The sequence below is a fragment of the Calonectris borealis genome, chromosome 23 (assembly GCF_964195595.1).
Source record: "Calonectris borealis chromosome 23, bCalBor7.hap1.2, whole genome shotgun sequence".
Taxonomy (NCBI): Eukaryota; Metazoa; Chordata; class Aves; order Procellariiformes; family Procellariidae; genus Calonectris; species Calonectris borealis.
The window spans coordinates 9,072,374-9,100,336 of NC_134334.1; the positions used below are offsets into that span (position 1 = coordinate 9,072,374).

The following is a 27,963-nucleotide window of genomic DNA, read 5'->3' on the forward strand; positions in this document are numbered from 1 at the left end:
TGGAAGTTATTTAAATTAGATGGTATAAAGAATGTTTTAAAAGGCCCAGCATAAACTGTGCATATAATTATCGCTGGGGAATAAAATAATTTGAAGATAATCTCTTGGGCCTCAGAGGAAAAGAGATCCCCAAAAATAAAGACTGGATTGATGTCAAACTGGACTGTTCCTAAAAAGAGCGTGGGGGATCCAGGTATCTGACATTATAAACTACAGCAGTCCACTAGTGGTCCAAAATATTTGCTATATTGATCAAACCAGGATGATGGAGAATTTTTCAAGAGTCCAGATGAAAACATTGAGATGAGATTCAGTCTCCATAACCAGGTTGATATAACAGGACCTGCCTGCAGCAGAGGACGGCTCCTCTGTAACACCAAACTGATCACCCTTCCTCTCCCTATCTTGCTCCGGGAATACACAAGATTTGGCAGCTGAAACATTACCATCTTTGTGGCTTTCAAACTAGCTTCTCAGCTCCACTCCACGAAACAAGATCACTTTTGGTTAACTGAGGGAATTTTTGCCATCTTTGGGGACAATGACCTGTTCTCAGCTTATTCATCCCTTAATCTCCTTTATGAGTTGATGGTAATAATGTATCTGGGCAAGAAGTCTTGGGCATTCGGGAAATTTCAACAGCTATGGAGTAGCGCAACATCTCTCCTTAGCAATGCGATCTCCTACGAATCCACCACCCCGGGATCTGCAGCAAGTTCAAGACCTTACCTTACCCTAGTGTCCCTGCGGCAGCAGGCAGTGATAAGCTTCATGGTATTTCAGCCACATTCAGCTAATATCAATAACACATGCTGTTGTAATTGCAAGACCTCACACACATTAGCTGAAACTGTGCTACAGGAGAAAACCTCACGTACACAATACGTCAGCTAAGTCAGGCTTCCCCTTGATTAACACTTTTAATTGGATGTTGCAACTGAATTTTCTTTCCATGTTAGAGGTTAGAAACAAAGCTCAAAACTGAACGCAAAAATTATACAGAATTAGCATTCGTGTTCCAACATAAGATAGGAAATAGAAAGCTAAATTCTCTATCCTTAATTCACCTTATCGTGCTTTGTGTAGCCACTCTCACAGAATCAAACATTATTAACACTACTTAGGGAAAACTCCTACTGCTTTTGCCGGCAGTTTTACTCAAGTAAGGTCTGTGTGATCAGGACAGCTACTTGCAAAGTCAACAGCTACAAACCTGTTCACTGCAAACCTGTCAAGAATAGAGTCTGCAATGTCTGGCTTTGCAAGAACAGTCCTATTTTCAAATGCAAGGTGCTCTAATATGTAAAGCGTAAGAGAAAACCTATAAAAGGTGCTAAGGGATGCAAATTGTTACACTCCATGGGAGAAAGATGTAATGGTATAAAAAACTTCGCTGGTTACTCAAATGGAACAGCAAATTTCGTATGTTGAATTGTATTAGATGTAAACATAAACTACCTGTGAATCTTTCTAAAATGTGGCGCTTGGTAAACTCAGCTTTTCTGAAGGAGAGGGGTGCAGTCCCAGAAATTCAGCTTTGCCCAGGGTAGCTGGGGTGTCTGAACACGGTTTGCACTCAAACAGATGTTGTGGAAACCCACTGTGAAACGATACACACATGTGCCAGGCACAATGGAGGAAATGGGAAAATTACTTCTATAAATCTGCAGGAAGGCCACACTGTTATGGCACCACGCTGCTTCTGAGTAGCAGTGCGAATGTGAATTTTGGCACCAGACTTACGAAATAAAGGCTCAAGGAGCACAATAAAATATTTCTCTCTGCCTTTTAGAAGCAACTAAGTATCTCCAGCCTTCCAAAGAGTACCTCAGGATCAAGCAATACATCTGTGTTGAAGCAAGGAGGGACACCAGCCTTTGAGTTTTTGTCTGCCACAAAGCAAAAACAAACTGCAAGTTATTAATGGCTCCATTTGCACTTTTTTGGAAAAGCTTTTTCAGTTTCTTCCTCTGTTCTAACATATTGACATTGCCAGCACCCTCTGCTTGGATCCCAAAGGAAAAAAAGTATTTAGTATGTATGTAATGTGTGATTCTCGGCGCTCCCAAACCAATAGCAAGAAGGATCACAGAAAACTAAGCCACTGACGACTCCAGGGCTGCAGGGACATACAAAGAGGAAGAAATCATCCCTCTGACCTTACAGCCTCACAGACGAATAGACTTGTTTCCACAGAGACTTGCCTGTCCCCCGGATGTGAGAGAAGGCTCTCCCGGCTCCTTCGAGCCGCTGCTGAAGCCGAAGCTCCTAGCTGTTGCTCTTCTAATGCTGTTAATGCCTGTCACCATGGGAGGTGGCACTGCTCATTTGAAAGAAGTGAATCAAAGGTGTAATGAGACACAGGCAACCTTTTGCCTTCTGAACTCCCCAGGGTTCTTAATTAAACCACATCTCGTAACCACAACCAATTGTTTGCTGCAAGTCTTGGGAATACAGGGGAAAAAAACCCACAGTTTAATGCATTTTAGGAAAAAAGCCTGACTCCCTGAAGTGCCAAATCAGTTGGATTTCACAAAATTCAGACTTTTCATCTGCTTATGGTATTTACGTGCGCTGTGTACCTGCCTGGCTGAAGGCCAGACTGCCTTGAATTCCCTCATAATGGGAATACTAGGCCCCTCTTCTGAGGGAGCTTTTGGAAAGAGAGATCAGTTCTTCTTGGTTTATAAGCATTGTCTTAAAGAGAGCTTTCCCACTGCTCAGTTACAGCAGCAAAGAAAAGAAGAGGTAAAAAGCTTTTGAGGTATCTCAGAGGGAAAAAGCAAAGGTGTGCTGATGTGTGATACAGATTATTCTAAAAAGAAGCTCTGCTGTTTTGCCTTCCATTGTGCAGAGATGCTGCAGAAGAAGAATATGGCTGTGAAATGCATCAGCATGTTTTCTCTACGTACCATTGCAACGACTGCTGTAGAGATTAAAAAGTACCTTGTATCTTTAGTCTGTGGGCTGTACAGAGCACGGCTCTGGCAATCCAGGTGTTTGAATAAGTAGGGGTTTACTCTCAGTTGGTGTTGCCGCGTGTTGCCTTTACAGGAATTTGTGAGCATCAGCAGCAGGTAGGCAGCTGCCGTCCAGAAAACGTGTTGATGAAGAATAAGAAAAGGAGAATTTAGCTGCCATCAAAAACATGGGAAAGGAACGAGTTTTAAAGTCGATGCAAAACTTAATCATAGTCTAAAGATTTTTAAGACAATTTTCACTTTGGATTAACGAGAGAACAGTACTGACTTCTGCAGTAATTGTCACAATCCACCCATGCTCTCTACTAGACTTCCAGCCAGGCATTCCTGCTGTCCCCAACCTTGCAAGTTCTGGTTTCTGCTGCGGTAAAACTGCCCAGAGAAACTTAAGTACCCTCCTTGACTTGTGAGCCTCTGTGAAAATGCTCTGCCTGCATTCTGACTCTGAGCATTTCTGCAATATTCGCATGTTAATGCAAAATGTAATCTACAATATCCCATTTGAACAAACAGCAATCAATCTAATACACTACAGCTCAATTACTTCCTTGGTCTCTGTAACAGGTGCTGTCAAATAAATCTACTGAATAAATCAGTCCCATTGTAACCATTAGGAAGGCTTTTATAACTGCATTTGCTGAGTGGGAGGACATTTTTCTCTCAGTTTTTTTACTGACAGTCAGATAAAAAACATACTAATCAAGAGAGACATGCAATAAATGCCTTGGAGGTGAACTCCTGTTTATACTGAGGTCTCTTAATCCTCCACTCATTTGAGGACTCTGATGCCACCACAGCAAAGACAACCAAGCCCTTTGGATCCAGTCCAGCTTTCATCATGGATGGACTGGGAGATGCCTAAAATACTGAGGCTGCCTGCATAATATTTGCACACTGAGCACCTTTGCATCATTTACGCTTTATTCTTCTATCACAGCTTGTCCTTTCTTATTCCTGGCAGGAGACTCACAAGGACCTCCAGCAAGGGCATCTGCAGGGATGGAGCTGGTCCCCATTACAGAAAATATCTCTCTATGTATTTCTGTTACGCTACTGCACTGTATTTGCAGCAAAATCCATCTTTGCTTTCTTGCCACTTTAAAAAATATTGCCCCCGAGTACTTCCTTCCCCATTCTTGCTCCTTTTACTTCTAAAATGTTCATCAGAATGCACTGTATTTCTTTTCATAAAGCTCCATGGTCTGGAAAATGGATCAAGAGAATGACACCTACTTAATATAGGCTTTTCCCCCTGCGGGGGTTGCTCTTTTTTCCCCCAATGCTTTGCAGGAAGATTAAGCAAGTGGAAGTGTCAGCTCTTTCTGAAATGAGAACAGTGCTGGGATTGCCTGTTGGCATCGTGCAGCACAGATACAGATGCACAACAATAGAAGATTAGCAGATAGCAGCTCTGCAACCATTATTCATTTAGCTGAAATGTAAATACTGCTCCTCTGGGGGAAAAATGGAGAGGCTGCTGCGAGCCAGGCAGGATAAAGTCTGCAGGACTCCAGGGGGTTTCAAAGTTCAGGAAGCAGAAGGTCAACAGAAAGAGGGTCTCTGAAGAGACCTCAAACAGAGGACTGAACTAACAGGAAAAGTCACCCCAGTGCCACCACTGCTTGACATCTTTGGCCATTTTCCTTTCCATGCCAGCAACAGACGTCACTGCTCGCAAGCGACTAATGGCAACTGTGGGGACGGTGAAAAAATGGGTGTGGGAGCATGTGGAAATGCTAACCAAGACAACCCAGTAAGAGGCAAAGATACACGAACAGCTACAGTGCTGGACCATGTTTAAAAGCCTCTATATACCACTTCCTTCTGGGAAGCCTATATTTTGTTCTGCAAAGTCTCTATTTTATCTGCACAGCATTAAGCCCTGTGTTTTCTGGCAAGGGCTGCACATAGCTCAGTTATAATGAATGAAATGAGCTGGTAACAGTTGGGTATTTATAGGCTCCGCAAGCTGGTGCTCCAAAAAATCTGAAAGCACTTAAAAGTGCCTTTGGCTGCAGAGCAATGTTGACAATCCCTACCAGCTTGTGGGAACATTTGGGAGGAGTCACGGCAGGAACAAGGACCATGGAAGTATCCTGAGCTTTGTGCTGAGTGTCTTTCAGCCCAGTTTGTGGAGAGTGAAAAATGAGTTAAAACATTAAGATATGGAAAAACAAGATTGCATGTCCAAGATTACTGTGAATATGAATATACAAGCTAAGTTCTGCATGATTTTCTGTGGAAGAGATCACTCATAAGTAAAGACAAGGCAATGAGATCATTAGTTTGCTTAAGGTAATTGAGTTGAATATTGCTAGACATATAATATAGTGGCTTATCATTAATGACACTAGATAGTTTTGAGGAAACTAAACGTTTACCAGACGTACAGGTGAATCTCTTCCTGCTTCCTTGAGACCTATGCTCCAAAAAGGCAGCAGCCCAGGTCTGGACCTAGCAAACCAGCCGTCGATATCACAGAGGGTTTGTAATTACAAACTGGTTCCTGCACCACGGCGTCAACGCAGCCCAGGGGACCAAGGTACAAGGCCTATGAACTTGCCCCTGTATGAACCTGAACAGCGTTGAAGGCTCCACCACATAAGATTGCAGGTTGCACCGGCTCCGCAGTCATGTGTTCCCAGCTGCTGATCCTACCTACCTGCTGATCCGGGGCTTGCAAGACAGCAGGGTCCTTCTGGGAGAATAATGGCATTTTCTGTCTCCAGTATGAGACATTTCAGAACCAAAAAAACCCAAACGTATCCAACAAGAGATGCAAATTCTCATTATTTTGCTCAATACTGAGTGCTGGCTGGGCCAACAAAATCTATAGTGAAGTCTGAGATGAGAGTTATCTCAAATAAAGGGAAGAGGGACAATGTACACAGAGGTGCTCTCTTCAGTATCCTGACTTCCCCAAATCAATGAGCGTTACAGTGCTGCAAGCAAAGGACAGGTGGAAAAAACTGAGAATGGAAGAAGTACTACTTACTACAGACGAAAGGTCCATGTTTACCATCCTCCTGTCATCCAAGTCGACTGGCTGGAGGCCTGCAACGTTGATCTGGACAGAAGAGGTTCTGTATACAAACCCCAGCAGCCAGTCGCCCCTAGGAGCAGAGCAGAAGAAGAGCGTGAATAAATCCTGTTGCCAAACCAATGCAATATGTGACTACTCAGACCACAAGGAGAGCAGAAGGGCTGGGAAGCACAGTCATGTCTGGACCAAGACCTGCTGCAGCTTTGTCTGATGTAGGGATCACAGCAGTTGCTGAACTCAGGGCAGGGTCCTGGGACACGGTAGTGTAAGTCCGAATTTAATCCTGATTCATGGGTGTAATCTCATTATGTGCAGCAGGTTTAAAAATCTGACCCTTCTATTTATTTCTGTATTTGCTTAGAGATTACAATACATTCACATATTTAATCTTTTCCATGTACTACTAGGTAGAAATTCTCCAGCCTGTAGACAGCTGTAAACGTGACGAAGCCTACAATACCAATGTCGCTGACATAAATATCGACTGTGAAGCTCCTCGGAGTGCTCCTGATTTATAGGTACTGTATAAATACATGGTTTCAATGACAGAACTAGGAAGAGTTTGTTCCCACTGTAAAGTATTGCCATAAGTCACTGTGACAGTTTCAGGGTAGACTATAGCATGATGAGAGAAGGCAATGCATCCTTTGGAAATACATAACCTCTTCTCCTGCGCTGAGCAACAGCATAAAATCTGGGCACCTAAACGCCACTACGCTCTAAGGAGTAGATTTAAGTTTGATGCGAGTGGTATTTGTACTCTGTGATGGCAGCAGGTGAAATGCACCTGCACAGGGGGCCGTTTCTGGCTGCTCCTGTCCACTCCAAAATGGTCTATGCTAGAAGTTGTAAGTCTACGCAGAGCGCTGCAAAATCCTTGCAACGCATCCATGCTACTCAGGCGCGGGTTCTTTCAAAAGCTGAGAGAGTCTACCTAATCTGGTTAAGGTTTCCCACCAGGAATTTGTAACCCTGCTGTGAAATCGGATGGGACAGCCCTGACAGCTGGCTTTCACTCTCCATGTCCTTTCAGACTTCAAAGCCGAAGGAGACAAGCTACGCTGGACTGAAGCTCAACAAATTGGGCACGAATCTGATCTTGCAGGAATTCTATTCAGTGTAATTCATCTGACCTAAATAGAGTTACTCCTAAAGTGACAGAACGAGGCCACAGTTTGTCTAAGCGAGATACCAGAGAAATCAGAAACAGGTGAGGTCTTACCACAAAATGTTTGTATAATGTTTCTCTCGTACCTAATACCCTCACATAAATTCTCCATATCTCTCAGTTACCTCCTCTAGCTGCCCCTCATGCTAACTGAATAACCCTCAAATTCAGCATCTGAGGGCAAAGTAGAGGACCAGCGTAGTGGAATATTTCCTGACAATCTCCTCACCTGCTTCTTCCTATTTGTGAGCAACAAGCTACAATTTCTACATCATTTTTCATTCAACATTCAAGACACGGGCTTGCCAAAGCAGAGACTAACCAAATTACTGCACACACAGAGGTACAAACACACAATACTATTTTATTCCAACAGCACATGCAGGCTTTGAAACTAAGAAGATTTTTTTTTTTTTTTGTATTATAGGAAATTAATACACTGAGCTTTTTGCAGTGAAATTGATTTTTGTATAACACAGGAAGGAATGATATTTGCCAGGGCAAATGCAACAATTTCTGTCATTTGTTGTTCTGTGCAACAATTGCTATCATTTATGGCTTCTTAGAGGAACACAGAAGCACTCCCAAGGAGGCAGCAATTGCTTTTTCCTTGTGTCACATGAAGAAATACTGTAACTGGTGTGCACATCCAGCATCCATAAAATCTCCTGTGACCCAAAAAGGACAAAAGCAACAATTTTCAGCCTGACAGATGGGATTAATAATTTGTTGTTTTAATCTTGAATGCTTTTAATTATTTTATTTAGTTCTTCTTTGTAAATTAATATACTATGTTAGATGCACAATAATAGAATACTTCCTCATTTATACATATGTATGTAGGCATACATATGTATGTGTGTATGGAAAGTACCAACAGCATTTTCAACTGTCCTTGACCTGAGGGCTCATGGCTTTACAAGCTGTCTTGACTTGCAGTTACATCTTTGCTAATCTTCTTGCCTGGTTATTTCTCAATTTATTTTCCCATGCTCTCAGTCTTCCCTGCTTCATTCCTTTGTTTTAATTTCCCCTCTTCTAATTGTGCTGCTAAGCAGTGTTCTTGTCACAATGATCTTCCAATACACAGTCATTAGATTTGATACTGGCACTTGAATTCTTAATAGCTTTTATAAGATTGCTTCAGCTGTTTCGTGCCTCTGAATCTCCCTCTTCTCACCCAGCAGCTCTCACAACTCTGCATAGCAGTTGTCTGAGCCGTTTTAAAAGGCTGATATTTGGTTTCAAGGTAACCTTTCTATTCTTTCACATCCTTAGTAAATTTGCTACAGCTATTCCAGCTATACCTCCTTTGTAAGTAAAATATCTTGTTCATGTGGACTATCTTGACCAGAAACTGACTCCAGATGCAAAAAAATCTTCAATTTGCTTGAGCTCCTTCCCTTCCATTGCTATTTTCACATCTTGTATCTCAAAGCTTTTATAGATGTTAATTTACAGTCTTTAACTGTCAGTGAACTTAACGGCCAAATTTATAGTCCTTTACATAAAGCTGAGATTTAAAGGGGCCTTAGAATATGTCAAATTATGCACACAAACACACTGACCCAGCTTTAAGCTGCCAGGGTGATATAACACTGCCACCGTATGAACAGGACCTACATACGGAGCACCTCAGGCTTCCAGCGTAACTATGCATCGCAAACAGCCAAGAGCTGGGGACAGAACAGCCTTCAAGTGCCTCCTGAAGGCTGTCATCTCCAATTAATCTGAGGGAAGAGGCTCTGGCACTGCTGTCTCCGGCGCTACTGAATCAACGTACTCACCAGCTGAACAACTATTCACTTACAAAATGTTTAAAAGGGAATGTACAAAATCATTTCACAGTGACGCTAGGATAATGAAACAGGGAACTGAGCATGTACAGACCTGCAATAACCGTTTATGATCCTGCCCGACACCACTTTTGTGATAGCTTTCCAGTACTTGGCTTCTCCTTCCACTGGAGCTCCCAGTAAGACCACATCTTCTATGATCCCTTGCGAGTCTATTAAGATGAAAACAGAACAGCTCAGATTTAGAAGACGGCTCAGAAAATGTATCTTTACACGTATGTGAAGGAAGGGTATGTTCAGATGTGCACTACAGAAAAATCATCATTTCTGTGGTTTAAATTTTAAAGACAGAAACAATGGAAAGGAGGATCCTAAACAATATTTTGCATAAATGTTAAGTGTCCACAGTTCCAGTTGGAGTCAGTAAATGTGAAAATTAGAGATCCTGAGACAGTGAAAGGAACTAGGCTGATGGCAAGAGGGAGAAGTGGCCTGGCCTCTGTCCAGAAAGATGCAGTTCAAGCAGCAAACCTGTGGGAAGTTCCTTCCACAGACCTATTGACCTGGGTTTGCAGAGCGCTGAACTATTACGCTTTGGAACAGGTGAAAGGGACTGACATTCCATATAGTGAGCAAATGTTACCACATATTAAGCACGATAAACTCTTCCCACAACCAGTCCTTAGAGCTGAGTTCGTGAAAAACATGACCTGTATATGCAACAGAGAACCCCCAAATTCTTCATATTGATTGGGAACTAGCAACAATGAAGGCATTTGCCAACATGAAGTGACAATCTATCAAACTGGTTTGATTTTCTTGATGGGTACTTTAACCTGAAAGCCCAGAGCATGATTTGCTGAAAAGGAATGTTGACTTTTAAGCATAATAAATCTTCCTCTTTTATCAGACAGCTGCAGCTGGGGAATTCCAGTAGAAATAATGATTGAATGAGAAATATTGGGCAGCTCTGCTACTTTCCTAAACTCCTAACCAATATATTAGTATCTATTCATAAATCTTCTTTGTAAAGAGAGATCAAGCACCTGATGCCATAGCAGTTAAATGAAATTCACAGCAGTGCATGTCTTGGGAGACTCATGGGCACAGCATGCCAAATCCATACTCTCCACCTGTGGGAGACCGGCGTGTACAAGATGTGAGCTAAACCATTCTCAGGCTGGCATTCACAGTTTGTAAAATAATATGCTGAAGTTTACGGGGAAGTGAAAGCGAGAATGACTGCATACCCCATCAAGTTATGACAGAAAGGTGCTGTCTGGCTAGACTTTTTAAATACACATCAGTTGGTTTCCTTTCCCTAATAGCAGTAAAAGACTTGGAGCTGCCTGCACTGCCTGCATCTTTCTCTGCAGTGTAAATCCCAGCACCTGACAACAATCCAAAAGAGCTCTCGTGGTATTATTTGTTATTGCAAAGCAAATTTTGCACCAATCAAGAGAACAGCAAAGAGCAATTCAATTTTGTTAGTGTAATCTGTGAGCAATAAAGTCGTGTTCCCATAATCATGGGCAATGAAAAAGAAACCCAGAGCCTTGCGAACGGGGAGCTCGTTCCAACCAAGGTACTAAATTCCATGGCCACAGTGTGAGCCAACTGAATAAACAAACAGCTAATTCATCAGGATCCTGAACATTTGGGTAAAGTATTGGAAGCTTTTGTTTCTCCAGTCCTTTGTACAGCTTATTTCTTGCTCAGAACAAAAATGTTTGGCCTTGGCTGAAAAATACTCATTTTCTTCAAATGTTGACTGAGGGGGACAGAAACCCGAGAACAGATCACTGGCCTACACAGTTGCTGACACTCTAGAGAAGTTTAATGTACTTCACAGTTTGCAAATCTTTTATATGATGAAGAATAATAAAGTCTGCACAGCAGGGGGGGGAAAAAAGGGTAATTACTGATGGGCAAAAATTAAAAACTGATTAAGACAGAAAAGGTGTGGAAGATACAAGCTGACCCAGAGGCCATAAGCGGTCTTTGGGAGCTGGGCTTTGCTGTGTCTTCAGGGTACAACTCACTGGGCAAAGAGGAAAGCATCTCATCATGGTAGTCCTCACTGAAAAGAGCACAGGGGTGGAATTTAGCGTGCTCTGGGCATTGTACAGATGCGGTGCCAAGGACAGTGTTTCATGGTGGAGTCTGGCAGCAGTACTCCTGATACCTAACCACAGCAGAGACGATAACCCAGTGGTGATACTGGTCACACATGCGATTCTGTAGGACGCTGTGGTCAGCATTAGACAAACATGTAATGTGTGCTACTCCTATCGAGCGCAGTATGGCTTCAAGGTTCAGGTTCAGGCCATTATCAATTTTCATTAGCTTACACTTCTTATTTACTAAAACGCATGGGAATCGTGATGAAGAAATCAGACCAATGATCTTCCCACGTAGTAACTCGTCTCTGACGAGTCATTACTACATCTTCTGCTATAATGTCATTTTCTGGAAACCTACTAAGCTCTGGCTTCCAAAGTCATTTGTGATGAAGTATCCCAAAGGTTATTTAATTGCTTTGCTTTGCAGAAGAGTATTTTCTTTTAACAGAATTTGAGTCTCTGCCATGGTGTTTTACTGGGTAATCCATGATTAGTTATTTGTCCTCAGAAATGCCACTGCCATCTGGATACAAAAGGCCTGCATGACTAGGCCTTGTATTTCTTTTGTGTGAGACATCCAAGTCCAAACCCAAATCAGTCTCAGATGTCCCAGGTCCCAGCTCCACTCCTTCTGTGGCTTGCGCTGGAATGTGCATGTGAAGAACGCCTTGGCAATCTGCGCTAAACATGCTGCTTTTCATCTCGCAAACAGCTCAGCTTTCATAATTCAATTAAGGAACTGAAAAATTAGTGTACAGTGGGGAGCTGCTATGATACATAATTACGATGCTTAAATTTCTTTAGAATGGCAGCCAACCTTTAAGACCCCTAATGATTTCCTTTCACGTATTACTTAGCTAGAGTCCCATGTTATTCCAGCAAGAGACTGCGGACCATTAAATAAAAGCCTGAAAATATCTCAGCCCCTGGCATTCTTAGGACACAAAAAGAGTAGATCTAGGGCCAGATTAGGATCTGGGTGCTGGCTTTAGTATAACTCCATTAGGATCATTCTGGATTTGATTAGATTTATTTTGAGAACAGAATTCCTGTATTTGAGGACTTCCATCTTAAACCAGAAGTGAAGTTCTGGTACGCAGCTGTCAACAGAAAAAATGCTGACCTTCTCCATCCTCACTTGACTCTATTCCCATTTTCTTGGACTTCATTGAACATTTTCCTTTATAAAGCTCCTTATTTATTAGCGACTCTTTGTGAGGCTAAATGGTTAATGAATTAAATTAGCTACATAGGGGGGAAGGCAGGCTGCACGCACACACTCACTACTGACTCAACTCCAAGATGCAATTTACATCAACTGATCATAATGATTTTATTCTTTTTCTAATTTAAAAATAGAATCTATTAATAAACAGAACCACAACGGGTAATAAATTGACAGATGGTTTTATACTTGACTTTGGGGAAAAATTACCATGAAAATAGCAGATGACAGTGGCATTTCAGTGACTTAAATGGAAGGGAGGACTCAGGGAATCAGCTACAACAGCTACAGAGAGCTTCCAATAAAGGCAAAGCATCCTCTGCCAAGATCACAGTGGCGCGTGGGCAGCTCGCAGACTGATCTAGCCGTCGAATGTCACAAAATGTCAAGTTGTTGTTTACAGACTGGAGACCAAACTGACACACTGGAGCACCTCGAGTGAAGACAGCCGATTTAATCCACTGAACTAGTAAAAATGACAGTAGAATTTGGCTCCAAATGGATTTCAAAACCATTTTTTTAGGCTTCTGTCCTATCCTAAAAGACCCAAGCTCTGTTCCAGAAGAACTCCTCCTCTTGGAAGAAAAACTTCTTTACCAGCAGTAAGGAAAATAAAGGAGAAAAAGGTTAGAAGGTGAATTTTACCTTTTTCTCGAGCCATTTCCTGCAGGCAGAAGTAAATGACTCTCGCACCCAGACTGAAGCCAATCAGCGTGACAGGTCGCTTGCCCTAAGAAAGAAGGAAAGGAGGAAACGCCATCAAATACTGTTCTAGACCTAGAAAGACAGACTGGCCATAGGATCCCCGAGACCCTGATACGCAAAGCACTTACGCTTGTTCATTCGAGCAATTTGGTTGCTTTTAAAGGGATTATGTATCCTTAAAGTTATGCACAGTGCAACATTCAGAATTCTGCATATCCGAGTATTTTGTATTTTCTGATACTCAGAAAATCAATTGAAAGAATCCAATGATCAGAAGTTACAACAAAGTAGATGTTTCAAACAGAAACAAAACATTCACAATCATTGTTTTGAAATTTCCAAATGAAAGCCTAATTCACGGAACAAAATATTCCTAGAAATGTTTCAATAAACAGAAGAAGAAGCTGTAATACAAAAAGATTGATTACTTCTAGATTTAAGACTGAATGGCAGCAGCACTGTCTGGCTGTTATAAAAAATGATGTGGGGTAAGCTTTTATTCTGAATAGCCTAATAAGATTTTCTGTAAGATCAAAGGGAGCCTAATCTCAACAACGAAAAATGGCCTTTGTATTAACCAGGGAGCAGGTGGGCGATGGACTCCCTAGACATCACGCTAACTAGTTTTAGATGCTCCAGCACATTGGAATGTGTGTTTTCACAATAGCGAATGCTTAAAAGGCAGTAACAAATGCCCCCAAGCAAAACAAAGGGCTTGTATGAAATAAAGTTTATTGCCTTTCCTGGGATTGTATTTTTATGAGAAATCAAGTCTGTACTCTGCTGTTTCACATTGTTATTTATGACGCGCAGCTCTGGGGCCACGGCTCCCTTAGGGCTCCTCTATTATAGATACTGGGCTAACGTGCCTGTGAGACGAACACATGGCCAGCAGAAATCAGCCTCTCTCCATGCCAGTGATAGCCCAGCAAATAATGGCAGGCTTTTGAGGGGCAGAAACGTCTTTTGCAAGCCTTCTCAGGGAGGCTTAACAACTTCTGTCACTTCTTTCAGGTACCAGCCCATTCCTCTGCTCTGTAGGCAAAAACATGGCTCACGGTGCATCTGCTGCTGCACAGTCTTCTCTTATGTTGTTTTGCTAGTGTCTCTTAATTATCCGTGAATATTTTTAACACTCTGTATTCTTTTTTCCTTTTCACCTATCTTTACTTTCTGTTCTCAAATTTCCACTAGGTGAGTTGGCCTGGCTGTTTTGTGACATGGTCAAGCCACTTGTCATTTATGACCTGGATCTCTTCTTCTTCACTTAGAAAAGCTTTAGGCTAAATAGAACGAATCTTAGCAGGAATTCTCTGATTCACTTGGGACTTCCTGTTTTTCCTCAACGAACCAAATACATGCTGGTCACCTGCATGCATAATTTTTTAATTTTTCAGTTTATTATTCATTTTCTTCTCCCTGGAAAGATACCACTTGATAATTAACTAGCATGACTATAAAACACAACCTCTGTAAGCCAAATCCCTTCCAGACATTATTCCTGGATAATTTCTAGCCAATTACCTGCTGTCGACTGAGCAGGATACGTGCTAGGTGTTTGCCTACTTCAACAGACCGATGGAGACACACTCCCCAGGGGTTGTCAATGACATTGGCAACAGTTAAGAGCGAAGTTGGCCAAGTCAAGGCCGTCACAATACCTGCAACACACAAAGCAAACACCACAGCACAGTCACAAATCTGAGCTGCTCTTAGGAAACTTCAAAAGCAAGACAGTTCACTGAAGTTAAAAGCTAAACCTCAGACCTTTTGTCATTTCCAGTTCTTCTTTCTCAAGAGCTGATCTGAGAAATGTTTTGCTAGACTAAAGATAAGAAAGAATCTGATGTTCTGATGCAGAGGCAAACAGACGCTATACATGAATGTAACCTGCATGTTTGAAAGGTTAATGTAAAGCAGTAAAACACAGTGTAATAACACAGAGGAATAAACACAGTCACGCGTGAAGGAAGGGGTTTCCAGCTGTAATTTTAAAAGAACGAGTCAATGACACAGAGGCACAGCAATCCAGGAAAGCAAATCTGTATTACAGGTGTGGCAGAGAAGGTTCCTAGGCCACTTCCGCAGGGCGGTGCCAATACTGCCAAGGGAGATGCCTTCTCAGAAATCTTCCTTGTTTAGGAAAGCTCCTTTAAACAGACACCAACAGTGAAACTGCGCAAGAGCCACTCAAGCAGATCTGATACGACAGTGTTTCTTACCTGAGAAGACAGTGAATTTTAGGGCTTCTTGAGCCATCATGTTCACAAAACCATTCAGCATGGAATCTAAGGCATTGCCAAGCTCCATCAAGTACTTGGATTCCCAGGCCAGACAATACTGCTCACTCGATTGCAACATGCTGCTCCATGGTGCTGTGAAGCTCCCTGAAAGAGGTTGCAAAGGTGGAATTCATGTTCAGAGAAAACGCAACAACAGCTGACTCCTGGCAAGATGAGTCCAACAAAGAACCAGAAAAGAACCGGCAGGACACTGGAAGATACTAATATACTGTGATGACGAGGAATCATATTTAAAACTACTGTGAAATGTAGACTCCACATTTCCACTGTTTTACAATAAATTTGGGCTTTGTAAATAATCGTGCAGCTTTAGCTGGCAAAGAAAAGAGTCTTCAGTGTGGACAGGCTCAGACTTCATGACCCATTCAATTGCCTCAGAGACTGCCAAGACAGATGGACATTAACACTAATTATGTCAGGTATTGAGGACATTCCTCCTATCCTCAGACATCAGGCCAAGTCCTGCAGCTCCATCTTCTCATATAGACCAAAGGAGGGCCTGTCCTGAGAAAGATGAAGCGCTGAATGGCTGCTCGGATCGAGTTCAATGGGACCAGAAGCACAGAAAACAAGTAAGTTCTTGTCAAAATCTATCGCAGGGCATCTTCCCAGCACTTCAGCACTTCCTGGGCAAGGACTGCAGGAATGGCCCTGTCTGAAAACAAGGAATCTGCATTTGCAGAGCCGGACTGCAGTTATTTTTACTTTGCCATCTAGGTTCGTTAGCCACTTCAGTTTAATTTTTTCCCTCCAGGTGCTAATCAAAATTAGTGCCTGGATGTTTGAGAGAGAATGGATAATTTCCACTGTGCAAGTCTAACTTTTAGCCGAAAGAACAATTTTTAAGCCATACTCTCTCTCCAGCTTGTAGTGTAGCTTGTACTAAGTGGCCAGGAGGGGCCTGGCAACGCTATTAATGGCAGATGAACTCTGAAGGGCAGAGCAGAATTTTCATCTTAATTAACTAAAACCCTTCCCATGCTCTTCCTTCCCCGAACGATGTAGGGCAGGTTGAGGCAGCTGCTGACCAAAGTGGCATGAGAGAGCCCCGTGCCAGATTGCACCACAATGTACTGTCAGATTTGTGAACATACAGATAGGCAGCTACTGGGAGCTCAAAAATCACAAGGTAGCGAATTCCGTAAAAATCCTGTCCTCAGTTTAAGGCGTCGTGCAAGTGTGTAAACAGACAGACACAGCTGTAAGGAGGAAAATGGATGACAATTCTAGCTTTGCTTTTTTAAACATTATAGCAGATTGCTAGTTATGGAAGAAGAATGTGTGTCATTTGTAACTCCCTTTTAAGGGCAAACAGACACAAAAAGGTTCCTGAAGGGACACACTTGTCTTTGTAACAGTGCCTGGGAGCCCTCCAACCCCAAGGATTTGGACCCCTGGCAAGCAGACAATGAGAAAAGCCAAAGCGCATACTGCAAAGTGAAAATAACCTTATTCTGACAGTGAGCTGCAACCTAACAAGCAACAGGACAGAGACATCCTTCTGCATTAATGATATCCAGTGTTAATTATTATGCTTCTGAATAAATTGGCAGCTGTTCAGTCACGTTGCTGAACACATCAGCAGACAGTTGACATATTTTATATGACAAGCTATACTGGAAAATAAAACACCTTTCAAGGTTGCTGCCTGTAAGTTCACCTCCTGAGTGCTGTTCTTAACAGGATTTACTTGACAGAACTTTCTTGCCTATAAACCTCATTAGCTGGCAGATACCGAGAAAGAAAAAAAGACTATTTTATGTTAATTGCTGGAGAATAAACATAAGGTCTCAGAGACAGGTGAGACACTTTGTACTAGTGCTGGAAATCATCCACCCCAAACAGCCCTTTCCTAGCAAAACCATACAGCATTTATTAACAGAAACAATCCTGCTGTGACTACTACCAATCCTACTATCACTACCAATTTACTGCCCTCTCTCTTTCCTCTGTTTTGATTGGGATTGCAGATTGGATTACAAAGCCTTACGTTGAGAGTCGATCTGTTTTAGTTACCAGGCCATGCAAGTGTGGGGAAGACGCGGTGCTACGAGAGCACAAACACTGTGGAACACAGACATGGCTCTCCAGGCTTCTCTCAGTTTCCTTGTCTTGTTCTTACCATATCTGCCAGTGCACAGCCATCCAGTAATTGCTATGGTGATATGAAGCTGCTTTCCTTCAGTAAGTGGAAGGAATTCAAACTCTTCTATGGCTCCCACACGCCTCTTCATCTTGTATCCTACACACAGCAAGGCAGAAACACGAGTCTCAGAAATCACACAGCAAGGACAGACTCTGCTAACAGTAGAAGATCGTAAGAAATTACTTGAGTAATTTGGATAGGGTTTTTTCCTTTCCAGAACCCTCAGCAAGTCCGTGTGTTACTTAGAACTTGGTATGGAGCCAACATGATCCTTCTGAGCTTGTGTGATCTGTGGGAATCCCAGCAGAAGGCTTTTTTGCTGCAGACCAGACATCAGCTGTAACAGCTGCTGCTCTCCATGGCAGCACCCTTCTAATCCAAAGCAGCAAGCTTTCATTTCCTTCATTAGCCACATACCAAATATTCTCTTCCTACTTGGTCATCAGGGGCTACACAGCATCTTAATCAGCATTGAAATAAAAATGTAATCTCACAGTTGTAAGATTACACCTCAAATTGCTTCCCTTGCTCTGCAGAGCTCAGTTATTTTGCAGACATGATCCTGTGCCTCAGTAGCTGAGAAATGTATGGTCACTCTCTTACCAGTAAGGCCAGCTCCAGCTGCTCCGAAAAGCGATGCCATGACAGCAATTCCAGCGGTCGAACCTAAAGCAGCTGCTCCAGCACTTCCAATGATAGTAGCAGCTCCCGCAGCAACCAGAGGGGCAGCAAGACCCCCTGTCAAGCCTGAAGATGCAACAAGTGATATCACAACCTCTTGTCACTTACAAAAACCAGGCAGTCATTTCCTGGTGCTAATGCTAATGAGAGAGTACAAATGATGGTCTTTTTTGCATCACCAATAAAGGGGCTGAGAGCCTCCCCAGGCCCTGAACCTCTTTGACTGACTTCAGTAAAAATGAAGAATAACTTACGAGGCAAAGGAAGAATGTGTCGTAGCCTGAGGTGAGCTATGCACTATTTGCTTAGGAAACATTGATCTAGTCTCACACTATTTTGCATTTAGAGTTGAAGATCTGATCCTCTTATAACACAAGAGCAAAAGAGGAGAAAACATTTTTTTAAGGGTGATGACCTCAGCTTAATACTTCCCCCAGCCAGTAAAGATACACTGGAAAAACTTTTCCAGCTAATTCTTTCAGTTTTATTTTATTTTCGTGTGGCTGAAAATACTTCGCTTGGATTTGGGGTTTCTTTTCTTGGGTTGTTTTTTTTTTGTTGTTGGTTGGTTGTTTGAGGTGTTTTTTTTGTATCTGAAGTGACATACTACCTTCAGCCTGGCAAAGAAAAGCAGTGAACGCTTTAAAATTAGAGCTTGGGCTAAAAGGTATGATGGCTTCTGTTTCTGAATGTGTAATTCCGACACCCCTCCCTCTGCCCCTAGTGCTGCGCGTGCCGTTCAAGCCTCCAAAATGCCTCGGGCAGCCTCACCAATCACTGTTCCTCCCCCAACGGTTGCCAAACCGATCAGCAGGTATCTCTTCAGCTTTTGTCGTCTTTCCTTCTTTTTTCGTGATACTTCTGCAGTTCTGTGGGGGGATTAGAAGCACAAAAGCTGACGGAAAAGCCTGACGGATAACAGTGCTGCATCAGAATCTGCTTTTATTCTCCTCAGTATAATTTCCCTACCGGGAACAGTAAAAAGTAACATGCAGGTGTCGACTGTGACAACACAGTCAGATTTATGAGCATGGACATAAACCCACAGATTTAAATTGAAACGATTTAATTGCTGACAAAAGCCAACAGATGTTACTTACTTGGAAAACCCTTCCTAATAGGGCTGAAGCTTGTAAAAAAAGAAACAAAAAGTCAAACGCATTTCAATAACTATATACTGCCTAGGCGTCTTAAAAAAGCACAAGAAAGCTAAGTGGAAACAGGGAAAAGTGTTTGAAACAAAAGGGTATAGGGGTAATTCGTGATAACAAACAAAGAGCTGGAATTAAACTATTTTCCAACAACAGTGTTTATATTGAGCCACTTTCTAATTGCACATCACAATATAATAATATAATAGGTATTAACACAGTCATTAGTTCATTTGTCTGTGTGCATTTAAGCTACGTTTTAACAAGGTTATCAGAAACAGGTAAATAAACCTAAAAGGAACAAATATCACTAACTAGACAGAACTTTTGGCTTCTCTCCACTGTCTTTGGTTTCTCTCTTATAAGAAATACTTCCCACTCCAGAGGAAAGTGCGAGAAACAAAGCATACTGGAATAAGTTGTTTACAGAGGAAGGTTCCTTCTAGCCTGCTTATGCAACGGTTAATCTGGGCCTTGAAACATGAGAATTTATCTTGCTTCCTAACTTGGATATTTTCCCTCTTAATCCTAGCCTAATTGTGGATTTTCATTATCCATATAATTGCCTAATCCCTCCCGGAACCCCCTAAGCGCACTGTAATTTTGATAAAGACAATTTTAGATGAGTCCCAAACAATATGCAGCTTTGTAAAACACAGCAGGAGGAGAATGAAGCACAGTGGGTGAAATCCCTGCGTCACTGAAGTCAGTGGCAGAACTCCCACTGACTTGCATGGCACAGAGACTTTGTCTCCACAGAGATCCTCCGAAAAACATCGTGTATTACCTGCTGCAGCAGCAAACGTAGCCGTCTGCAGAGAACAACAGTGCTGCCTGCAATGGCTACCTCTTCAGCAATTTCTGGATAACCACGTTCACCTCTACAACCCCACGGTCAAAGCGGTATTTGGATATGCCCTAGTTTGTGCATGCAGTCACCAACCTGAATGCCTGGAAAAAATTGCTGCTGGAGGTCTTTAAAACAGTGCTGCAGCCTGACTGTTAATACCTAAGTTGGCAATACCCAGCCATTTCTGTTCTACATAATGGTTCATCAGCTTTTATAGTTGATGTGCTGTTGTCTCAGGCTGAAAATAATGACATCGAGAGCGCTGAAATATGGCTAACCTGGCTTTAGTTGCAATAATGAGCAATTTGAGTTATGTGGGTAGAAAGATAGTTTGCAGCTAAAGCCTGCCTGAAGATGCAGTAAGTAAGACTACTGTCATAAGAACTTTTACCTGTCATTGCTCTCCTTCCGTAGCTGCTAGCAACTGCTTTTGACAGTTGCTTTCCTAATAGCTTCTGCATTACAATTATCCCTTGATTACCAGACTGCTTTTTATCCACTATGGTAATTAACTGCCTCTTCTGGTACTTCTCTACCCTCAGTGATATTGGATATGCAGCTTCTTGCCTGAACCACAAATTATGTTCAGAGAGATTTTATAGGTGGAATAACAGGTCATTTTCCAATGATGAAAAGTGGCAGGAGTACACGTTAGCGAGCGACTGACGTCATGTTTTCCAGTTTCTTACAGAACCGTGTACAAAAGGGAGGTTCACACCTGCAAGTCACAACATGTTTGGTGCTAGCAAGATGGATTTAAGTGTTTGGAGCATAGTTCTACAGATGACCATACTGTACATTTAACCTTGCACATTCTGGGCCACAGGCCAACACACCCACAGCAGCAAAGGCAGGAGCAAAACCTTCTGTTAACAAATACCAGTAAAAAGCGCCTATGCAGAAGCTGCCAAAACCCTCTTTGGTTGTTACTGTTCCAAAACCTCTTGCAGTGGATGGTCAAAGCTGGAAGCATCCTAAGCAGATGTTAATGTATTCCCCGCCCCAAAAGTCTGTGAGGTCAAAGCGGTGACAGGTTTATATTCCACTTCCTTCACCCATTGACTCCTAACTTTAAACAAACAAAGGGTCATTGATTCCCCACAAATCTCAGCCTTGTTTTAGCACTGCAATAACGAATGTGTTCGCACTGCAGTCTTGGACGACTCTCACTGTAAAGATATTTTTTCCCTTTTATCTAATAGGTATTTACTTCCATGGCTGCAACTTGGGCAAAGAACAACATTGAAATCCACGGCTTTCGCCACACCAGATATGCGCTGGGCTAGCTGCAACGTTTGAAAGCCACGCTTGTAAGTATGCAGCATAACTCTCCAGTCGCTCTTGCCATTATCAGACACACTGCTAACTTTTTGGGTTGTGCTACAGGAGTCCAGTTGATACAGAACTGGGTATTGGAGCAACATCTTTGAGGTGACACCCCACCCTCAGCATCGGTGTTTTCCTGCGCTAAGGGCCCAGGATTAAATTTGTTTCCACAAGCCACAGCAAAACTGTCCCCATTAATACCAACCCTTGCTCCTGCATGCCAAATGGTGTCCTGTTTACCAGTCCATGATCTTTGAGATTATTTTCACTCTCCCTTTTTACAGTGCGCTATAAAGGTAGGCTTTATTTAAATAAAGTTATAACTGAAAGATAACCATCACATGCTGAACCCCCTGGTAACGTCTGAACTGTACTGTATGAGGGACGTTGATTAAAGCCTTTATTAGCACTCAGGTTAATCTCATAACCTGTTTGCTGAGTTGACAGGTAAAAATACTAAACGGTCCCCTGAAAGTCCACTTCAGGCATGTTTACTGCCTTACATATTGCTAAACCTTCACACAATTCCTGCCTGATAAGTGGAATATAAAAATACTACATTTCTTACAGATACCAACATTTTGGCTGTTTCACATCTAAAAACTGGTGATTAAGAGAATTAATCTTATATTAATAACACAGAATTAGGAGTCAGGTTCATAAGTATCTAAAGATGCAGATCGTTGCCCTCAAAATGTATCTTCAACAGGAGTTAGAGAGCTGTCTCTTAAACAGGATACAGAGAAGGACAGATCCATAGAAAATGAGCAGCTGAGGATCTAATCCTGAAATTTATAGGAACTTCATTCTGCAAGAGGCAGTTCTATCTGAAGAATATTGGGCCAAGAGATAAGAGACACAAGATCTTTGTGATGTATTTAAGCATAATCTACAGTCTAGGAGAGACCCCTGGAACAAGGAAATGAGGCAGTTCCGTGCGGAGTAGCCTTTACCAAGGCTTGCAAGGCTGGGTCTCACCTCTGACTTTGAGAATGCTGAGCTTTCCTGCTTCTCAGTGCAGCTGAAGTGCGGTGAGGGCTCTGCAACCCTAATCAAGTCATAAATGATTATGCTAAGAGCCATGGGGGGAATGATCAGAGACTGGACTTAGGCACAAGTAATTACTGCTAAGCTTTGAAGCACCGGCAGTGTTTTTTCATCCCATAGTCAACCCAGATGTTCTTACTCTGACTCTTCCTCCTTTTGTTCCTTCAGGCTCTCAAGCAGAGATTCCTCCAGGACGTCCAGCTCCTCCAAGGTGATTCTCAGCAGCCAGTTGATGTGGCAGATCAACACCCTGGCTCGAGCATCGTAGTACCCTTAAACAAAGGGAAGCCCAGGAAATCAATCAGTCTGCATCACACCAGATTAAACAGCGAGTGGTGCACTCAGCTGTGCTAGAGGACCACGATACATACAAGCATAGCTCCTTCCCTCAGGCCCTCTTCACCTTCCATGTATTTGCAGACAACTCCTACTATCTAGAGAAAAGAGCGATAAATGGAAAATCCTTCTTCCCTGCAAACCTCATCCTGTGAACAGAGTCACTACACCAGGTAATTGCCTCTATGGCAGAAAAAGGATCTCAAATCCTTCAGTCTTCGTCCTCTGTGATAGAGGCGTTTTGGCTCTGGACTGCATCTTTCTCAAAAGAGAAATGCGGCAGCAAGACCAGTTCTAACTGGAAATATCAAAAAGAAAAAAAAAAAAAAGGGTAGCATAACACAGTACACCTCAACTATGCACCAATATACAATATCTTGTAAAAATGCCCCTCCACACAAAACCTTTATATTCAATTCATCTTGTTGACAGCAGGAGGGACTCTGGAGTTTAACACTACACACCGGCTCACCTAGCAGCATCACTGACAATTGTTTGCGTTTATACTTCACTGCAGAAGATGCGGGAGTGGACAGTGCACTCAGACAACATGTGATACGAGTAATGATTACTCCTGGGCTTATAAACAGGTGTTCTTAAAGAAAAGACATTTTAAATGTAATAGATTTTAAATTATTTGTGCCAACTCTTGCTTTTTTAATGTGTTTCTCTCAGTAGCACCTGCTGCTTGCTGATGGTAGGCTTTTGTAAAGGGTTCTTGGTGCACTCTGGGATGAAAAATGCAATTGCTTTTCTAGGCGTGGGTGAAGACACCAGCAAGACCAACTACAAAGTATGTTTCTGATACCCGCTGCACATAGATCAAATATGGCATTTGGCAATCTATTAAGTTTATTTATTTATTACCATCATTACCAAGATACCAAACTACTTCGGTAGGCTTTAATGACGTCACTTTTAAGATCTGTGCTTAGTTGAGAAATAAGGATAGTATTTATCTTCACTTCATCCCCGATATGTGCCACGTCTTGCAAGCCCAAGCAGGTGTTTTAACAAGTAGTCTTCTTGCTTCCTGTCTGCTAATACACAACTTAGCTTTTTACTTAGCCAGCTTGGCAGTAAGTCAGCAAGGCTTGAAAATATATTTCTTTTAAATTCCAGCTTAGCAAAATAAGCAGTTTTGCAATAACTGACTTGTCAATTTTCCATTAAAAATAAAGCAAGAACAAAAATGGTACTTTGTTCTGCAGTGAAACAGGCTAATCAGGAACCAGTGAGTTCTTTCCTGTGAGAACATGTTAAAACACAGAGATTTAAAAAAATGCAAGTAGTGATATAAAACAGGCTTCTTTTAGAAATGAACATTTTGTTCAGTACGCAGTCTTTATTTCATTAATTTTATCAGACTAATCCATGTTATGGATTGTAAACCAGAAAATTGTTTTATGCATAATATAATATACGAGTAAAATCACATTTATTTATAATAGGTTTCACAGGACACTCTGGAATTTATTCCCTGAATATTTTTTTTTCTTTTTAGGCAACAAGCGATCTGCAGAAAATTTGCTAGGCTGAGATTTTCATAACAGCTTTACTGCCTTCCTAAAGGAAGAGATCGCCTGCTCCCCTGGAAACACTGGAGAAAAAACACCCCACTCTAGGTATTTCAGTTCAGAACTTTTCTACCATCACATATATTTGCATGCCAATGCACGGCATGTGAAGGTAAGGAGGTGAACGGTTGTTCAATTTTGAACAGGTATTATTAATTATTCCTAATATAATAGTTGCTTTTCCTGTAGTGGACGGGAGCGTGCTGCAGGGAAGGAGTGTGCTGCTTTGGCTATAAAGGAAGCTAAGATAAAAGAAGATGGTACCTTGAGCTTTTTGAGCATTTTAAAGTATTGGATGTAAACCATCTACATTATTCTTACAAAGAACAAATGCTAGGTAAACTTACCATCTCTAAGAGAGAAGGATAGAAGATCCTAAAAAGAAAAAAGTATATTCAAGTTAAAACTGCCCAGAGGTCTCAAAATGGAAGCATGAAAACCCATTGGACTATGATTTAATTACTGCAGCGTGTCAGTTCATAAACATGGGAAGCCAGCAAGCTACAATTCAGTAGGGCAGCACAGAGCAAAGCCAGATGTTTCCAGTACAAAATTTTCATATGCAGGTGAAAACGGCTGGACAGAAGTAGGTAAGCGCAGGATGGGAAGGCAGTGCCTGCTTGGTGTACGCTGAGGCATCCCATATTTTTTGTTATTAGCGATCCTGTGGCAATTGAAAGCACCATGATTACACCATACTTCAAAGTTTGGAGAAACAGGGCTCTAATCCTCCTAGCACTCTAATGCCTTCCCCTCGCTGTGTAGTCATATATACTCATATTTTCAACATGAGTAACAGGTTTGAATGCTACTCTAATGGACTAGTGGCCCCCATTTTCTTTGGCATTCTGGGAATTTATAGCTCTAGGCAGTAAGGCTGAACTAGCATGAAGTTCTTTTGTACTTGAGATTAAGTACTCAAAAATAGAAAACTCAGAATTTATGGCCATCTGTCAAGATTGAGGGACTTGACTTCTGTGTGGCTCTTCGTCATAAAAAAAATTGGAAAAACAGATCAATCCAATGGATGGTTTCTACGGACAAATCCATGAAAAAAGAGGCCACTGTTTTTACTACTATTTTCTCCTCTTTTATTGTCACTGGATAAATTTTAAGTTCTTTATGTAACTACAACACTAAGCATTAGCTCAGTCTAGCTACTTCCCTCTCCTACACACAAATAGAGCACAGCTGAATTTTACAGGGAATCCTTCAGCCCTTTGGGAACACAAAAAACGCAGCCAAAGATGTAGGATGCTGCCAAAGAGTTTATGATTATTAGTCCCGTAAGCTCCTAAGCAAAATTTCTATCGTAAAAATGTCTCTAATCTTTTCCCTACTGCATGAGAAGTGTAGAAAGGAGAACAAGCCTTCCTTAACCAGCTCCTACTAGAAGAGGGGCAAGTAGATATTATCCAGGCAAAAGTAAGTGCCTGGACTCTGAATATCATTTTAACATGAGAAGCATCTGCTATTTCATAAAGGAGAAGAGAGCTTTTGCATAGGACTAGGGAAACCAAAGGATTAGGGCAGCTGAACTCCCACCTGTGGGTGCTTTTTCACAAGGTATAGCCCCAAAACCTTCACTCCACTGCTGCCTAATGTTTTCACACACACACCTCTACTGCTGAGTATCTGGGTGGCTGTTCCCATCCACAGAGAAACCTTCTTTTGCTTGCCTGTCCTGCAAATCCTAATGTGATAAGCATTTCCAGAAGGTATCTGTTGAAGCTCCTTCATCCTGCATCCCAATGGCCAGAGCGCTCACCCAAGAAAAGAAAAGCCCTGGTTTGCTATCTCCAATATGTGAATAACCCTTTTAATTTAAGTTAGTCACTGAATCCTGTTTCCTCTGTTTCCCCAATCACCATGTTGCAGAAAAAAAAGGCTTCTTTTTAAGTCTGGCCACGATTAGTATTCTGTGCGTGCACACATGCTGCAGGCTGTTCCCCAGGCTGGTTGGTGGGATGTGGGAATTGGAAACATTAATCCCTATAGGCAGAGGGAGGAATGTAACTTGGTTTCCCAGAGCCCGCGTGCTGTAACTACCCAAGTATTAGATACATGGGCACCATCACCTCCTCCCTGGCTGCAGTTTTGTGAGGAAGGCTTGGCACAGCGGTGTCAAAGCCCAGCAGAAGGTCCAGGGCTGGGAGTCCCAAGCAGAAAGCTGACGAAGCAAAGAGCCTGAAGTCTAGAATAAGGCGAAGCTTGTGACGTTGTTGCCATAATTTTCCAACGGGCTTGTGGTTTATGCAGAGCCCATTTGTAGGCAATAAATTCTCCCTCTGTGTTGCAAAGGGAGCCGTGGGTCTTGACTCAGGTCCTGTACGATATGCCCAGCATCATCTGTGGCACCTAATATCACATAATCTCCTTTAAAAATCTGGTCTAAGCATTTATATACATGTATTTCAAAAGCTGAGGGGTGGATACAGGTAATCAGTTGATAAACTGGAACTACTGGTTTTACTGCATCTGTGCCAATTAGCATTCTCAAGTATTTCTAATTGGTTTAGGCTTTGCACGTACTGCTGTGCAGTCATCTGGAATCCAATCAGCATTGATTAGATTAGTTCACAAGTAGTTTGTTTTCCTCCTCTAAGCAGCAGTTATTATATTTCAGTCTTATTTTGAAGTTGGTGTTTTGAATCTCCCTGTGAACTCTATGCAGACGATCACCTATATGATTGAGACACCTTACAAAGAAAGGGAAGCCATCTTTATTCAGAGTCTTTGCCAGCTTTTTATGTATTGCTGCAAGGTCAAAACCCATTTCCTCGACAAGAGAGAGCATCCAATCCACATCCCAGTGGATATGTGTAAAAAAACACAGGAAAATGGGCATTCTAACTATGTTCAGAGCAAAAAAAAAAATTCATACTAAGAACTTTCAACATTTTCTCACCTACCATCACTTCTTCACCTCTTTTTGTTGCACTGCCTTCTCATACTGCACCCACAGCCTGTGTGTTATGACTACTGTCCTTAAAGGATTCAGTGAACCAACATTTGCCTATATTAGTCATCTGCAATGAATGCAAACAAAGGTAAAAATCCATAATCCTCAAATTTTCATTGACTCAGTGCTGAGCTCACCTCTAATCTCCTGACCTCATATATCATCCCTTCAGCACCACTGAGATGGAGGGCATTAAAAAACGCAGGCACTAGTGCTGACAGGACCCTGCCACTGAACACATTAAGCGATTAAAGTGTGTACTTGTTAAATAAACAGTAAGCGTTGCGTCAGTAGCGGCTGAATACAAAGAAGCAAGAGCACTATAAAGCAACATATCAAGAATTCACAAAGCTTTGTCCCTGTCGTGGTTTAACCCTAGCCAGCAACTAAACACCACACAGCTGCTCGTTCACTCCTCCCACCTCTGGTGGGATGGGGGGAGAGAATTGGGAAAGTAAAAGTGAGAAAACTTGTGTGTTGAGATAAGAACAGTTTAATAATTGAAATAAACTAAAATAGTAATAATAATGATGATGATAATAA

General features: G+C 42.0%; 1 protein-coding gene across 3 annotated transcripts in view; it reads right to left on the bottom strand.

The window, feature by feature from the left end:
* Positions 1–27,963, bottom strand: part of TMCO4 (transmembrane and coiled-coil domains 4) — a 41,215-nt gene that overhangs the window by 6,907 nt on the left and 6,345 nt on the right. For 2 of the 3 annotated variants that reach the window (XM_075172608.1, XM_075172607.1), the window contains 10 exons: positions 24,806–24,833; positions 22,685–22,817; positions 18,943–19,040; positions 18,094–18,237; positions 17,467–17,586; positions 15,264–15,428; positions 14,566–14,702; positions 12,982–13,066; positions 9,083–9,200; positions 5,977–6,094 (listed from right to left, as the gene is read on the bottom strand). In XM_075172608.1, coding sequence (XP_075028709.1) covers positions 5,977–6,094; positions 9,083–9,200; positions 12,982–13,066; positions 14,566–14,702; positions 15,264–15,428; positions 17,467–17,586; positions 18,094–18,237; positions 18,943–19,040; positions 22,685–22,817; positions 24,806–24,833 — 1,146 coding nt within the window. The remainder of the gene's footprint in view (positions 1–5,976; positions 6,095–9,082; positions 9,201–12,981; positions 13,067–14,565; positions 14,703–15,263; positions 15,429–17,466; positions 17,587–18,093; positions 18,238–18,942; positions 19,041–22,684; positions 22,818–24,805; positions 24,834–27,963) is intronic. The other variant, XR_012677096.1, reaches the window with a different exon arrangement.